This window comes from Rousettus aegyptiacus, unplaced genomic scaffold (assembly GCF_014176215.1).
Source record: "Rousettus aegyptiacus isolate mRouAeg1 unplaced genomic scaffold, mRouAeg1.p scaffold_m13_p_1, whole genome shotgun sequence".
NCBI classification, from domain to species: domain Eukaryota; kingdom Metazoa; phylum Chordata; class Mammalia; order Chiroptera; family Pteropodidae; genus Rousettus; species Rousettus aegyptiacus.
Genome location: NW_023416284.1, coordinates 34,365,385 through 34,382,611, shown reverse-complemented (window position 1 = coordinate 34,382,611; position 17,227 = coordinate 34,365,385). Strand labels below are relative to the sequence as shown.

At 38.1% G+C, this 17,227-nt stretch overlaps 1 protein-coding gene and 1 pseudogene across 3 annotated transcripts in view; one reads left to right on the top strand and one right to left on the bottom strand.

Annotated features, from left to right (window-relative positions):
- Positions 1–137: 137 nt before the first annotated feature.
- ZFYVE9 (zinc finger FYVE-type containing 9) overlaps positions 138–17,227 on the bottom strand; it is a 121,166-nt gene continuing 104,076 nt past the window's right edge. For 2 of the 3 annotated variants that reach the window (XM_016120281.2, XM_016120283.2), the window contains 6 exons: positions 15,882–16,032; positions 13,527–13,607; positions 11,053–11,215; positions 8,198–8,303; positions 5,905–6,081; positions 138–756 (listed from right to left, as the gene is read on the bottom strand). In XM_016120281.2, coding sequence (XP_015975767.1) covers positions 595–756; positions 5,905–6,081; positions 8,198–8,303; positions 11,053–11,215; positions 13,527–13,607; positions 15,882–16,032 — 840 coding nt within the window. In that variant the 3' untranslated portion in view covers positions 138–594. The remainder of the gene's footprint in view (positions 757–5,904; positions 6,082–8,197; positions 8,304–11,052; positions 11,216–13,526; positions 13,608–15,881; positions 16,033–17,227) is intronic. The other variant, XM_016120282.2, reaches the window with a different exon arrangement.
- LOC118604933 lies at positions 13,983–14,101 on the top strand (annotated as a pseudogene).

Genomic DNA, 17,227 nt, shown 5'->3' with positions numbered 1-17,227 from the left:
TTACAGAGTCGCCTTCCTTGGATAGGAGAGGGATGATCCGTTGGGTCTTTGATTCACTTCAATGAATAATCTGGTAAAAACAAAAATCTAAATATGACTTCTATTTGAAGTCACTGTGATGGAAATGGAACAAAATCTGTGTTATATTCTTTTTATATAAATTCTGTACAAAGAGTACAAGGCTGATGCTTCATTTTTTATTTTCCCTCAGCCCCCCCCCCCACCCTTGGTGATGGTTGTACCCATTTGAGCATTTCTGAGCATAAGACCATAAGTTAAGTCTTAAAACAGAGGAGCAGAACTCTTGTCTAAACAATAACAGAAGGGGATTAGCTGCAAGGATAGCATAACTGTTGTGCAGTAACGGAAGCTGCCCAGATCTTCGTGGCGGATAATGCATAGAAGTCTTAGAATCATGGAACATCTGTCCCCCCAACCACCCTTTCCCACCCCAGACCCCAAAACCCCACTCCCACCCCACCCACCATTAATAGTGTTAACAAAAGCTTAATCTTCCAGTTCTAAAGTGCAAATGATTTGGGTATGACTGCTGTTGCAACAGGTCTGAACAGAAAAAAAAATGAAGTCCTCTGTCTATGCGATGTTTTCCAGAATATAAAAGATGAGTTCCATGACGATGGGGCCCTCACTGAGCTGGCAGGCCCCTCCATGGATCACCGGCACCAAAGCGCTGTCCAGATCATTCATGTACTGCGAGGGAAGGGGCTGGCCATTGCTCCCTGCTTGATAGCCAACCTACACCACAGAGAGAAGGGGATGACAGGTTACTGGATAGAGAAGATCTTTCCAGATGGCTGAGGGCCAAGGAGGCTGAAGGAGATGTCCTTGGCCATGGGCTAGACATACAGCAGTTAACACAAATTTCTCCTCTCTTCCCTCAATTGTCATTTATCATCCTGTCATTTATTTATTGTGATCCTGCCACTTCATAGCTGTGAGACCTTGGGCAAGGCACCTAACTTGTTAAGGTCTTTGTTTCCCAAGAAGGGGCTGGAGGTGGCATAGAGAGGTATGGAATGTCAGAAATAATACCTAAATCTATGGTTGTAAAAATTAAAATGGGAAATATACTAGGTAGAACTCCCTAACAAAGCAGGAAATGAACATCTGTTCTGCCATCCATCTATTCAACCACACACCATTTTCTGAGCACCTACTAACAGAGATCCAAAGATGTATGTAACGGCTCCTGCCCTCAAGAGGCCCACACATTTGGCAGAAAAATTCTTGTTTTATAATTCTTATAATCTCTTTTCAGCCACATTACCAATACCATTCAAGGAAGGACCATGATATGGTATTGGCATAAAAACAGACACATAGATCAATGGAACAGAACAGAGAGCCCACAAATAAACTGATACCTATATATGTGGTCAATTAATCTATGAAAAAGGAAGCAAGAATATACAATGGGGTAAGGACAATCTATTCAATAAATGGTGCTGGGAAAATGGGACAGATAAATGCAAAAAATGAAACAACCACCTTCTTATACCACATACAAGAATAAATTCAAAATGGATTAAAGATTTAAATGTAAAACTTAAAACCATAAACTCCTAGAAGGAAACATAGGCAGTAAACTCTGATATTGCCTTTAGTAGTATTTTTTTTTTTCTGATACATCTCCTCAGGCAAAGGAAATAAAAGAAAAAAAGGGACTACATCAAACTAAAAAGTTTTTGCAAAACAAAGGAAACCATAGACAAAACAATCTACTGAATGGGAGAAGATATTTGCCAATAATATATCTGATAAGGGATTCATATCCAAAATTTATAAAGAGCTCATGCAACTCAACACCAAAACGATCCATTTAAAAACTGGGCAGAGCACCTGAATAGACTTTCTCCAAAAAGGACATACAGATGGCCAAAAGACATATGAAAACATGCTCAACATCACTAATCAGAAAAGTGCAAATTATCACCTCACACCTGTCAGAATGGCCATCACTGATAACGATAGGTGTTGGCGAAAATGTGAAGAAAAGGGAACCCTCGTGCATTGTTGGTGGGACTGCAAATTGGTACAGCCATTATGGGAAACAGTATAGAGGTTCCTCAAAAAGTAAAAATAGAACTACCCTAGGACACAGCAATTCTACTCTGTTTATCCGAAGAAATCCAAAACACTAATTCAAAAATACATATGGCACCCCATATGTTCACTACGGCATTATGTACAACCAAGATATGGAAGCAGCCTGACTGCTCATCAACAGATGACTGGATAAAGATGTGATACATATATACGATGGAATATTACTCGGCTATAAAAATGAATGAAATCTTATCATTTGCAACAACATGGATGGACATGGAAGGTATTATGTTAAGTGAAAAAAGTCAGAGAAGGGCAAACACCTTATGATCTCATAGTGGAATCATACAAAACAGAAACAGACTCACAGATACAGAGAACAGAGGAAAGGGTGGTTAAAGAAATAGGTGAAAAAGGGAAAGAGTTTAGAAGTATAAATTGGTAGTTATGAAATAGTTATGGGGATGTAAAATACAGCATAGAAAATATAGTCAATAATATTGTAATAACTGTATAGTGCCTGGTGGGTATCAACTAATCAGAGGGGATAACTTTGTAAATTATATAAATGTCTAACCACTATGCTGTACACCTGAAACAAATATAAAATATTAAATGTCAAATCTAACTGAAAAAAAAAAAAGGTCATTATACCCTGATATACTTAGTACAGCACTAGGCAAGAACTTACGTAGAAAATATTTGTTTATTGAGGACCAGTCAAGAAATGGAGCCTGATACATAAACTTTTACATTTTCCCTGATAAATGACACAACTCTGCATTAAAGCAGGAGCACCAGGACATGTCACAGGGATCCAAACTACAAAGAAATGTATAGGCAGGCATACCTCGTTTTACTGCACTTCACTTCAATGTGCTTTGAAGATACTGAGTTTTTTATAAATGGAAGGACTGTGGCAATCCTGCATCAAGCAAGTCCTTTAGCACCATTCTTCCAACAGCATTTGCTCACATTATGTCTGTGTGTCACATTTTAGTTATTCTCACAATATTTCAAACTTTTTCATTATTATTTTTCATTATATTTGTTATTGTTATCTGTGATCAGCAAACTTGGATGTTACTACTGTGACTGTTTTGGGGGCCCCACAAACCATGAAACATGGTGAACTTAGTAAATGTGTGTGCCCTGACTGCTCCATCAACTGGCCGTTACACCATTTCTCTCCCTCTCCTTGGGCATCCCTTCTCCCTGAGACACGACAATATTGAAATTAGGCCAATTAATAACCCTACAATAACCTTTAAGTGTTCAAGTAAAAGGAAGAATTTTATGTCCCTCACTTTAAATAAAAAGCTGGAAATGATTAAGCTTAGTGAGGAAAGTATGTCAAAGCTGAGATAAGCCAAACTCTAGGCTTCTTTCACCAGTTAGCCAAGCTGTGAATGCAAAGGAAAAGTTCTTGAAAGAAAATAAAAGTGCTACTCCAGTGAACACATGAATGATAAATAAATCAGCCTTATTGCTGATATGGAGAAAGTTTTAGTGGTCTGGATAGAAGATCAAACCAGCCACGACATTCCCTTAAGCCAAAGCCTAATCCAGAGCAAAGCCCCAACTTTCTTCAACTCTATGAAGGCTGAGAGGTGAGGAAGCTGTAGAAGAAAAGTTGGAAGCTAACAGAGATTGGTTCATGAGGTTTAAGGAAAGAAGCAGTCTATAACATAAAAGTGCAAGGTGAAGCGGCAAGTGCTGATGTAGAAGCTGCAGCAAGTTATCCAGAAGATCGATGTAATATTAGTGAAGGTAGCTGTACTAAATGATAGATTTCAGTGTAGACAAAACAGCCTTATATTGGAAGATGGCATCTGGGACTTTCACAGCTGGAGAAGAAAAGTCAATGCCTAACTTTAAAGGACAGGCTGACCAGCTAATGGAGCTGATGACTTTAAGTTGAAGCCAAGGTTCGTTAACTACTAAAAAGATCCTAGGGCCCTTAAGAATTATGACAAATCTTCTCTGTCTGTGCTCTATAAATGAATAACAAAGCCTATATAACTAAATGGTAATGGTTAACTGAATATTTTAAGCCCACTGTTGAGACTTACTGCTCAGAAAAAAAGATTCAATCTACACTGCTCACTGACAATGCAACTGGTCACCCAAGAGCTGTAATCGAGATGTAAAATGAAATTAATATTTTCATGCCTGCTAACACAACATCCATTCTGCAGCCCACGATCAAGAGGCAATTTAGACTTTCAATTCTAATTTTTTAAGAAATACATTTTATAAGGCTATAGCTGTCATACTTAAGAGATTCCTCTGATGGATCTGGGCAAAGGAAATTGAAAACCCTCTGGAAAAGATTCACGATTCTACATGCCATTAAAAAATTCATGATTCATGGGAAAAGGTCAAAATATCAACAGGTATCTGGAAGAAACTGTTTCCAATCCTTATAGATGACTTTGAGGGATTCAAGACTTCAGTGGAGAAAGTAACTGCAGATGTGGTAGAAATAGCAAGAGAACAATTAGAAGTGGATCCTGAAGATGTGACGGACTTGCTGCAATGATTCTCATGATGAAATTTTAATGGATGAGGAGTTGCTTCTTAAGGATGAGCAAAGAAAGTGGTTTTGTTTGAGATGGAAATCTACTCTTGGTGAAGATGCTGTGAAGATTGTTGTAATGACAACAAAGATTTTAGAATATTACATAAACTTAGATGATAAAGTTGTGACAGGGTTTGAGAGAACTGACTCCAATTTTGAAAGAAGTTTTGTGGGCAAAATGCTATCAAACAGCATTGCATGTTATAGAGAAATCATTCATGAAAGGAAGAGTCACTAAGTGCATCAAACCTCAGTGTTGTCTTATTTAAGAAACTGCCACAGCCACCCAACCTCAGTAATTACCACCCTGATCAGTTAGCAGCTATCGACATGGAAACAAGATCTTCCACCAGCAGGAAGATTGACTTGCTGAAGGCTCAGATGATGGTTAGCATTTTTTAGCAATAAAGCACTTTTCAATTAAGGTAAGTATATTTTTAGACATGTGATTTTACACTTGACAGACTACAGTATAGTGTAAACATAACTTTTAGATGCACTGGAAAACCCAAAATCCATGTGATTCTCTTTGTTGTGATATTAGCTTTATTGTGGTGCTCTGGAGCCAAAGCCGCATTAGCTCCAAAGCATGCCTGTGGAGAGACTTCAGTGCTAGGCCACAGGAGAGAGGCAACTGGACGAGGAACTGGGGGTGGGGGAGGCACATGTGCTAAGAATGGATTATTATTATAAACAGCATAAAAAAAATTTAAGTATGACAGGGAAGGAAATCTGATCACAGGAGACCCGAGCTGACAGGAAAATTAGAGGGGAAATAGATGTTGTCCTACCCACTATCGAACATGGAAATGTTGAGTAAGAAAACTTTAAGGAGTGAGACCCGCAGAGGTTAATCAGCAAAGGCCTACTGCTGTCAGATTACGAAAACAGCAGGATACAGGACAGGTTGGGACTTGCTCTCCAAGAAAGGCAGAACAATTCCTAGAGGGTGGGACCGAGGAGTCTCAAAGGGTAGCATCGATGTCATTCACACACATTTCTCCTCCTAATACTACACTAAAAAGAAAATCACATCCAAACATTCAGATGAGGAAGCCAAGGTTCAAGTGCTTCAGAGTCTGACCAAGCAGCACATCTAGGTGTACTACTAATAAAGGGAAGGCCAGAATACTACATTGGTCACGCCCAAGGTCTAGCGAATTAAACTCTATGGGTTGATGCTGGAAAACTCACATGTCGGAAAGTATAGACACTGTCCAAGACGAGCTTCAAAGGGTACCTAAGACTCTTCTTACCTGATCTGAGTCAAGTGTCACGCGTAGTCCCAATTTAGTCATTCCATCTTCCTTCAGAAGCTTCAGGTGGGGACAGAGAGCAAGGCAAAAAGCCTTGGCAATGTGCTCGGTTAGTCGGCTATGATCTGCTGGATCACTCAGGCAACTGTGCTGGTCATCACTTTCCAGGAAAAACACCTGTTCCCCAAACAAAAGAGACTTTTAACCTTGTGCACAGGAGATGTGGGAAGAAACCAGTCTATTAGCTCACTGCATATGAGCACCCTGATCCCCTGAAATGTGCAAGAAGACCTGACAGACAGGATATCACAAAGTCCTTGGGCCAAAAGTAGGGCACTAATATCTTACATCTAAGAAACAATCTGTCTGCATTTACAAAATAGTAGTAGCAACATAACTATCTACCTGAAAGCCTTGGTCAGGGTCATAATGGAATTTTCTTCTACTCAGAACCAGAAAAGGCTTACATTGTGTACTTCTAAAGGGTAATCCTTATACATGGAAATTTTCTTAGGAATTTATCTTAGAAATGAAGAGAACAGCTCAAATAGTTTATGTGACCCAACCCATTCATACCACAGATAGCTCATAGAAGGTAGAACTTGCCCAAGTGCATATAAGTAGAGACAGAGGCAAGGTCAAGTCCAGAATCCGAGTCTTCTGTCTCTTATCACAGACAGAGCTTTTCCCACCACATGGCCCTGCCACTGCTAAGGCCAGTGCTGTGTCAGTGTCTTGTACTGCGCTGAACACTGTACTGGGCACAGGCAGAAGCATAACAAATTTAGAACTGAGAGGGCCAAGTCCTAGTCTCATAGAAAAGGGTCATGGGCAAGTCTTTTGGCTTCTTAATGCATTTGTCTTTGTAAAATGGAAAGCACCTGTCTTCTCTGGTTATTGTATAGAGTAAATATTAATATAAAAGCAAAAGAATCTTATATATACCAATCCCTAGCTTATTGCTCATTAGGCAACTTATACTAAGAATACTACAAAGGGGCGAGCTCTGAAGCCCTGTGCCCGATGCACTAGTGAGAGTGGAAGCATGAGATGATGGAAAGAGCTTTTCAGTGGGAGACAGGAGGCCTCTAACTTTTGCTCTGCCGGTAACTAGAATCAGGCAAGTCACAAAGTCACACAGCCACTCTGTTTTCTCATTATGCAAATGAGATTGCATAATGGCCTCCCTACCTCACTGGGTTATTGGGGACCAAAAAGGAGGGAACAAAGATTAAACTACTTTGTAAGCAATAAAGAGTTTTACATGTCTCAGACGCTGCACTACTCAAAATGTGTTCAAAGAATGACAATGACAAAGCATGCAGCTAAGACCTCCAAGCTGTATATGAAAACACTGAGCCTGGTATGAAGGATAAGTCACTTGGAACAATAGCTCAAAAACTGAAGAACCAGGCTCTAGTCTCTGTGCTATCAGGAACCAGGTATGTGAATTTGGGTAAGGCACTTAACCTCTATGGCCTTAATAACCTTGTCTGTAAAATTAAAAAGCTAGAAGTCACAGAACTTTTAAAAAATGACGACTTCTAAAGCTGCAAGGAATCTTGGAGATCTTGAATTTATAAATGGGTATAAATGAGGTTGAAAAGAAATTAAGAGACCGAGGACCCACATGTTTATTCTCTGAGAAAAAACTTCCTAATTTTTCTGATATGTGCACATATACAGGGTCCCTACCCTGCTTCTCTCATTCCCAGATTAGCCTCTAATATAGTTTTCAAGTTAAGGAAAAATAAAGTAGAAAAGAGTTTAGGAGTTGGCCAGATCTGGTTTGAATTGAATCAGGACTTTGACATTACTTATTTGCCATGTAATCTTGGACAAGCTAGTCTCTGAGCTTTAATTTTCTTATATTTTTCTTTTTTCTTTTTAAATGATAGTGCCACACTAGTTTTCTTATTGGTGAAATAAATCTATTTTTGTAAAGACCATGTTATCAAAGATAGTTTTAACTGTGAGTGCAACATAACTTGCCTGGCTTCTTGAAGAATATAGCAAAGATGGTATGTACCATCCAGAGATGCACCTTTCATGAATTTGAATGCAAACAAATCTCTAAAAGCTAGTCCACAGGAAGAGGGAGACACCAGACTGCTGCAGCCTGCATTTGGTGGCATTTCTTCCAGGTGAGGTAAGATAGACCACCGAATTGGAGTAGAGAAGAAAAACTGATATTTTCCCCTTTATCCTCCAGAATCAGCCCAGAATATGTCTCTAAGTCTAGCAAAAAGTTGTGCTCAAAGCGGGTCAAGGATGCCAAGTTTTATTTCCTTACCTCTGTCCATCTGATGACTTTTCCATTTGCTTTATACTCTGATCCATGGAATATCTTCACACTTGTTATAGACTCCATGGACTTTCCATCTATAGGACTTATGACACTAAAACAGGAGCACAGAAAAGACACAGAAGCAGCTCTTAAAGCCAGTGGAGCCACCCTCTTATTAAGTCTTGCTACTAATTACACTGAGTACCTCACCAACCACATCTGTGCAATACATCACTGCAGGAAGCCACTGCACAAAAATGTACCTGAACAGAGTGCTCATGAAAAGTGCTCACTGAAATAATTCAAAGAACACACATTCAAAAAAGGCGTCATGATTCCAGGATCTGCTTCTTTTAATGTAAAGAAATGGTTTACTCAAACCTGCTCACATCCTTCCGCATTCCTTCCTTTGGTGCACACATGGCGACCCACCCAACCTTGCTCTCCCCTCTGCTCTGTCCCAGCACTGTGCTCCTAACTGTAATAACATCCATCATGTTCTACCCTTCATACGTTTCCATATTTTCAAACCTGTTTATGCTTTTGAATCTCTATGTATAAAAGATCAAATTTAACTTAAACCTCAATATCAGGGATTCTCTTCATTCGCTTGAAGTAGAATTATTTAAACAATGTTAAGTTTAATTTCTAACTCATCAGACAACAACATCAAAGAAAGAGCACCCTTAATGGATTAACACTTAGTTGATTTTAAGAGAGGACACTCAGACACTGAGGGTCGAGCTGGAAAACATTCAATTTATTTACTACAAACTAAACTGCTGAGCTCGAGAGTCTTCCCAGACTAGTTCTTGTCCTATTTCTTAAGATGCTGCAACCAGCACTTGCTGTATGAAGGGGAAACCTGCATGTCCTTAATTACCAATAATTTATGGCATCGGATTTTCAGATTATCAATTTTTTGGTCCTAATAACCGTGTTCATTTCCAACTAAAATAGAGAATTAAACACAAATTGATTTGAAATTACAATTTCCAGTTAAGTATGGGAAGATAAAAGGTTTTTTCTTTTTTGTAAAATAGACAAATGCACTTATTGATTTCGAAATTTCTTCTTTTTTGTTCAATAACAAATTTTTAAATCTTAAAAAACAAAAACAAAAAAACTGTGCCATGCTGTAAATGCTCTCCATGTGCCTTTGCTCCTGCTATTCCCTCAGAATGGAACACCTACTCTGCCAGATATGTGGCAAAGACCTACTCATCATTGCAGATTCAGCTTAAGCAGCAGCCATTTCTCTATGCGGTCATTCCTGAATACTGCCCTACCACTTCCACCAAGCTTCCTCTTTTCTTTTTCTATCTTCACCATATCCTACAAAGTTTTCTATGAGCATCTTCCATACTTTGGTGTACTTATTTATAACTGTTTTCAAAACCAAACTGCCAGCTGGGACCATGTGGAATTCATTTTTTGTACTTCCAGAGGCCCGCATGTAGAATTATTGCCTGAAGGATGGAGGGAGGAAGGAAGAGAGGGAGGGAAGAAGGGAGGGAGGGAGACAGGCATGGGAGAAAGCTTAACACTAGAAAGTATAATATATTCATTTATTCAATCCATTTTTCAAAGTACCTTATAGGTGAAAGACATATTTTTAAGTGCTGGTAACATAGTAGTAAATAAACCAGACACTGCCCCTCCCCCCCAAAAAAGAAAAAAATCAGTGTCTGCCTTGTGGAGCTTACATCTTAAGGGCAATATAACAAAAATAAATAAGTAGAAATATATTGTCAGTTAGAAAGTTATAAGTGCTCTTGAGAAATATAATGCAAGGAAAGGGGATAGGAAGTACTGAGGGTGGAAGAAATGTATATGACAGTGGTATAATTTAGATAAGTTGGCCAGGAAAGGCCTTATTGAGAAAGTGACATTTTAGAAAATACTTGTAGGCAGTGAGGGAGTGACTCATGTGGCTCTCTAGGGGCAGAGTATAAGCTGAGAGAACAGCAAGTACAAAGGCTGAAGTACAGTTCATGTGTTCAAGCAAGAAGGCAGGTGTTGCATCTGAGAAGAGGGTAGGTGGAGGGATGCAGATTGTGTAAGGCCTTACACGTTGTAAAAGACTGGTTTTTACCCTGAATGATATTAGAAGTCAGCGGTAGGTTTGGAGCAGAGAAGTGACAACTGCTCTGTCGGCTGTACTGAAAACAGTTTAGATTTGGAGGAGGGAACAGGCTAAGATTAGGAACAAAGAAACCAATTAGGAGGCTACAGCAATAATGCAGACCAAATGATAGTAGCCTGAACTAGGATGATGGCAGTAGAGGTAGAAGTAGTATGATTCTGGATATATTCAGAAGTCAAGCTAACAGGATTTCCTGTTGGATTAAGTGTAGGGTCTGAGAGAAAGAAAAGCATCAAAGGTGAGTCCAAGGTGTTGGTCTGACCCATCAGAACAAGAGTTGCCATACAGTGGGAAAGAGTATGGCATCTGAAGCCCAAGAGTATGGCATCCTAGCCCTGCCGCTTCCTAGCTTTGTGGAGTCACCTAGCCTTGTGGTGCCTGTTTATTTCTATGATATAGGAATAACGGTACTAATTGTTATATCAAATGAAACAGCATTAGCAAAAGTGCTTTGTAAACCATAAAAGGCTTAGGTATCACTCTTACCTCAGTAACTTTAGAGAAATTGTTTCATCAACTCCTTCCCTTCAAAAATATGCATAGAGACTCCTTCAGAAATTAAGCCAAAAAACCAGATTTTTAAAATTCTATGTTACGTATACAACACAGTCCTTTTTCTTAGGCACAGCTTTTGGTCAAGCTATAAAACACCAGTGTAGACAAACCCACAGCCCAGCCCATAACTAAATGCCACGAGGAGGGACACTGCATGTACCCCTTGTTGATGTTCCTGTCGTCATCCACCCAGTGGATGTGAATGTGCTCCGGGGGATCCTCCGCATCTGCCTTGCCACAGGTGATGGTAAAGTCCTTCATCTCTCGCAGCGCCTGCCTCAAGGCATCCATATTCTCTGCAGTTATCTGGACCATAACGCCATCTGAGAATCAGCACCAAGATAATACCGATAAAAACAAGGGAAAGCCAGGGAGAGGGGCAGCTGAAAAATGGTACCTGGCACCTAGCAAATCCTTCTAGGATTTAATGTAAAACTTTGTTCTGCCCTCTAAAGTTGAAAGATACAAATGGGTTTTGTTCTTTAAGCTGAACTATTACTTACTGAAAGTGCTATGAGGATCAAGTGCCAAACTAGGTTCTGCTTAAAATACTTGCTTGTTGATTTCACTTTAGACAACAAAGAATTTCTCCTGAGACTACTCAAAGAGAAAACTTACACACGGTCACATCTCTCTTTGGACTCGGAGCATTTTGTTCCTGTTTCCCTTTTTGTACTTGTCATGCTTTAATCATATATACTGGTTTACATTTCTGTCTCTCGCTTTACTATGATTGGCTGGCATACAGTGAATACCCAGTCAAAGTTTGTCAAGTAAATCACTGAATAAACAACAGCAGTGGGATAGGGGATAGATCCATTTATTGACTGGCAATGAGGACAACCACTACATGTATTTCACATGGGAATCATGTAGCTAACAGATGGTAACTATTTGGGGGCTGTTACCTACCTGAGTCAAAGGCAAACACTGAAACTGAGAATGAAAATTGCTACCTGCTGAGTTATTACCCTGTTTCATTGATACAAAATTTTGTCAGCTGAAATAATTTCTAAAGAGTTTCAATAAAAAAATTCATAAATAGGTATCTAATTGCTCTAAAGGCACACACAGTGAAATGCAAGACCTAAGGAATTCCCAACTCGAAGGCATAAACGTAACTTTTAAACACACTGCTTTGTATTTGTAAGAATCTGCCTCAGCACAATTTATCATTTCGACATGTAAAAGATGTTTTTTAATCATCTTGTAAAGATACAATTTCAAAAGTAGTCAATACTTGATCACATAGGCAATAATTAGTCACTTAAGATCGAATGACTAACTCCTAGCTTTCTTAATAATTTCTTAATAGCATGTTTCTGCTTTGTAGTCAGAGTTATAAAATTTAGTAGTATAATATTAGTGTACTTTGCTCTTCACTTGCTCTTTTATTAAGTTTACCAATAAAGGAGATCAAAGCCAATATCTATTAACATACATGTAAGATTATCTATGTATTTCAATTAACACTAGAATGCTACCCTCAGGAAGAAACGATTTTAGACAGGGCCTTGGAGTGAGCTATTATGAGATAAAAATCTGTTGTCATGTGTGGCAGATCATATTTTCCAAAGATGACCACAATATCTCCTGTCTCACGTGCTTTTCGACAACACTATCTTCCATTTCCCCAACAATAAGTAGAGTCTAACTCCTCTCTCCTTGAATCTGGGTAACTTATGACTATTTCCAGCACCGGAGTATGTGACACTGTGCGACTTTCAAGGCTGAGTCATACTAAGCAATGTGGCTTCTGCCTTGTTGCTGGAATACTAGTGCTTGGAGTCCTGAGCCATCATATAAGAAATCCAAATATCCCAAGGCTACCATGCTAAGGAGTCCTATGTGTAAACACTCCAGTCATTACTTCTTGTCTTTAAAACATCCTAGGCCAGGCTCCAGACATGTGCATGAACAAACCTTCAGGTAATTCTAGCTCCCAGCCATCAAGTAACCACAGCCTGCAGGTCATCCCAACTGAGGCCCCAACATCACAGAGCAGGGTCAAGCCATCCCTGCACTGCCATGTCAAGGGCAGGCCCAGAGGATTCAGTGAACAGGATAAAATAGTTGCTTTAAGCAATTAAGTTATGGATTAATCTGTTATGCAAAAAGAGTAACCAGATCAAAATACAGTTAAAGACTAACTGACAAAGAATATAAACAGTATGCTCATAGCCTTTCACTTTCATTTAATTAACTTTTGTCAGGATATGTGTCATGTCCAATTATAGTGAACCAGTAGCAAGCACATTCCACTCTGTATCCCAAATGATGACTGCAACATTCTTGTGGGTAACAGGGGCTGAACTTCATCTACACATTTAACAGACTTGAGCCCAATGATATATCTGAACTGAGACAACATCCCCTTGGGCACCTTATTCCAAAGCGCTAAAGGTCATCTCATAATTTTTATGTCACTATTCCATGGTATCTCTGCCACGTACTCCCTTTGGAGAACTAAGTGCCTTTATGACAGTTTTAATTAGTTAAAGAGACACTACTGAATAAATAATAGGAGTTCAGAAGTCTACGGTAAAAATGTCAAAGCTTCCTTATATCCCTTGCTTTTCAGCTGTACAAATAGGAATGAACTAATCTACATGCAGAAAATAACTCATTCTTTACCTTCCACAATACTGGACTTGGCAAGATATCCTGAAGAGGATTTCAGAGCGCCACTGAACACAAAGAAACTGGCACCAGTCACTAAAAGAGCAACAGAAAATAGTTTAGTGAAGATAGACCCTGAGATGGAAGGACTGAGAATAGTAATAAAATATTTAATAATTGGGAACGCCAACTATAATCATTCATAAAAGAAAAAATACCAATTCTTACACCATAATATACAAGTAACCGATAATTCTGATGCTTATGATAGGTTGGAAATTAGGTTTTAAGATACTCTCTCCCATTTTGTTTTGCTCTTATTCCAATCAAGAATCAAAGAATCTTACAAAGAAATCTTGGTACTTAAGTTTAGGGTTTGGCCTGAGGCCTGTTTTTGGAAATAAAATGATATTAGAACATAGCCATTCCTTTATACACTGTCTACGGCAGTTTTTGAAATATGATGCCACAGTCTATGGCCATGCCTCCCTGAACAAGCCCAATCCCATCTGATCTCGGAAGATAAGCAGGGTTGCACCTGGTTAGTATTTGAATGGGACACCACCTAGGAAGACCAGGTACTGTAGGCGTAAAAAATAAAATAAAAAATAAGGGATTGTAAGCTGACAAGGTCCTTGCAATCTGTAAAGTCAACCAAGGGCTGCCTAGCTAAAAAACAAACAAACAAATAAGTAAAGAAATATGATTCCAGAGTTAAGTAGTTGGCAACAAAGATTGCAGGTCTGCAAAGCCTAACATATACAAAGTCTGCTGACCCCTGATCTAATTCATTGGTTTCCAGGTTTGTTTGTTTTTTTACATCAAATATATTTTGAATATGGACATATGGTTGCGAACTATTTTATTTACCAAATGGAGCTATTAAAAACCCAAACATCTGACACCATTATCTCTTCATAAAAGGATATTTAATATATTTAGTTTTATGAAAACTTCATTACACTGTCCTTATGTCTCCACATCTTAAACTGAACTGAGCTATTCCAACTCCCTACCTACTAGCCTTATCTCTAATAGGTAAGTCATCCAGCTTCTGTCAGAAACCCGTAGTGGCAAGGAGCAACCCATTCTACTTCTAGATAATTCTCGAAGTATTTACGAGTGTGCTCACAAATTGAGCCCAAATCTAGATTCTTGTTACTTTCACCCACTGGTGCTAGTTTTGGCCTTTTGTAGCTATACAGAGTAAGCTGAATCTTACTGTCACATAATAGAAAATCTTAAAAATAGAGACAGCTACTTTTCACTATCTTCTAATCTATATACTTTTCTACGTTAAACATTTATATTTTAAGAAGTCTTCCTTTCTCACGAGCTTTGAATCATTCTCTGAAGACCCTTCAATTTTACCAATGGATATCATCAATTACGTTAATGATACCCAGAACTTATTCAAATATTCTAGGACTTATTTGACTAATAAGCAGCATGTGGACTTGTCACCTACATAATTTTGGATATAGTATTTGAATACATATGTGCTAAATACCTTCTATGCATTTACTAAACAATTAAAATATATATACTTAAGAAAGTAACCTACAGTATGTCTTTTAGAAAAGTGCTTCATAAAGCATAGTAAAGAAAGCTAGTTTTAGAAGATATTTTGAGGGAAAAAAGATTTATGGTCAAGTAAATTTAGGAAGGGACAGGTACTATCTTCCTTTTGGAAAATCACAATACAAATCAGCTTGTTAAAGGTTCTGAAAAATCCCAAAGAAATGTTTAAATTTATTTAATTCAGGATTTTTCAGTTTAATGCATTAAACAAGATTTTTATTTATGTGAATATTTTATAAAACCATAGAATCTAAGACACTTCAATAAATGCCACATTGAGCAGTGCTTCTTAAATTCTAATGTGCATTTAATTCACACTGTGATTGTGTTAAAATGCAAGTTCCGATTTAGCAGATTTGGGGTGTAGATTCTTCATTTCTAACAATCTGCTAAGTATAAGACCACATTCTGAGTACCATTGAACCTAGAAACCTTCTTTAGAGTCCTGTCAATCTATTAATTAACACTGAGTATGTTAATTCAATAAGCTCCAAATCTAAGCCTATTCTCACTACGGGACCTAGTCTCCTACCTTCAAATACCAATGGTGGCCCTGTCAGTATTCTGAGGCAGTATTTCCAAATGTTCCCCTCAGTAACAGAGATGCCATTTGCAACTCTGAGTCTGACTACTTAGGGAGTAGCCTAATTCTAATAAGCTTGGAAAGGTTAGTTTAATCAAGTTGTTTGTGGTCACCTGTCTAGACAGTGTTAGGGGACCGAGATAGCCAACTCTGTAAATGCAGTACAATCTTCCATTCTCATAATCTAGATCAGCTCAAATACTCACCCTTTCTGGGCTGATTGTGAATACTGATAGCCTGGGTCTGATAGTTTCCATCATCATTCTGTACACACACAAGATGAGAGTCTGCCTTCTCATTGAAGCAAGCACCTCCTGCAAGGACATGCTCATTGGACTTGTTCATGGCTTTCATCATCTGCAATCAAAGAAGATTAACTTTCTTAGTCTGCTAAGAATGGGATTTTTTTTTTTGTCTGACATAGCACGACTTCTTCACCTTCTCAAAGACAAAACAGAATATTATTATTTATTAAAGTGACAAAAGAACAATCAAATAATACAAAGTAAAAAATCAGCCACCATTAATAAAATATCAACATATACAAAAATTCCCTGTATAGTTTATAGGTAATTTGTATTATAACCTAGGCACATAACACATTTTGCATTCATTCTTTTTGTTCTTTTATTGCTGCACTAAATTCAAGTAACTAAAAAGTAGTTTAGCTAATTACAGTAGTTTCTACTACCCAATGGATTCACTGAGGATATATGTGCTGAAATTCTAAGCCAAAACAATGTCCCATATTAGGTGCATCTGCCTTCTTTTTCTACATCCATACAAAGCAGTGAGGCCTTTCCGCTAGAAATATATAAACTCTACTGTTTCTTAGTTTTACTAATGCATGTTTGAGATCTTCAATGAAATCACCAATATTTTGCTTTGTCAAAAGATTTAAAATGATAATTCTGAAGCTAACCTATAAAAACTCACAGGCCATCATTTTGTGTCTGGTAAAAAAATCTGAATTTTTATTCTCTTGATGCTAAACTCTGGCATCTAGATGAAATAAGCTAATAACAATTTGTTTTTATTTCCGATTTTTTCCTTCATGCCATCCTATCTGTCCAAATTTCTGATCCAATCCTTTGAAAATTTAGTCCAACTTTTTTTTTACTTCCCTCTTCTATACTATAAACTGCAGTACCGGTATGAAAAATACCACATAATAGTGTTCTGATATCTTTTATATTTCTATATTAATACACTCAAGAAAATGTACTGAGGCGAAATTCACATGATATAAAATTAACCATTTTAAAGTGAACAATTCAGTGGCATTTAGTATACTCACAATGTCATGGAACATCACCTTACCTAGTTCCAAAACATCTCCATCACCCCAAAGTACAACCCCTTATGCATTAAGTATTTCTCCCCACTTTCAAACACCAATGTACATTCTGTCTCTACTCATTTAGTCTGGGTAGTTTATATAAATGGAATCATACAATATGTGATCATTGTGCCTGGCTTTTTTTCACTTGGCATAACTTATGGACGCTCATCCATGTTGTGGCATGCATCAGTACTTATTTCCTTTTTATGG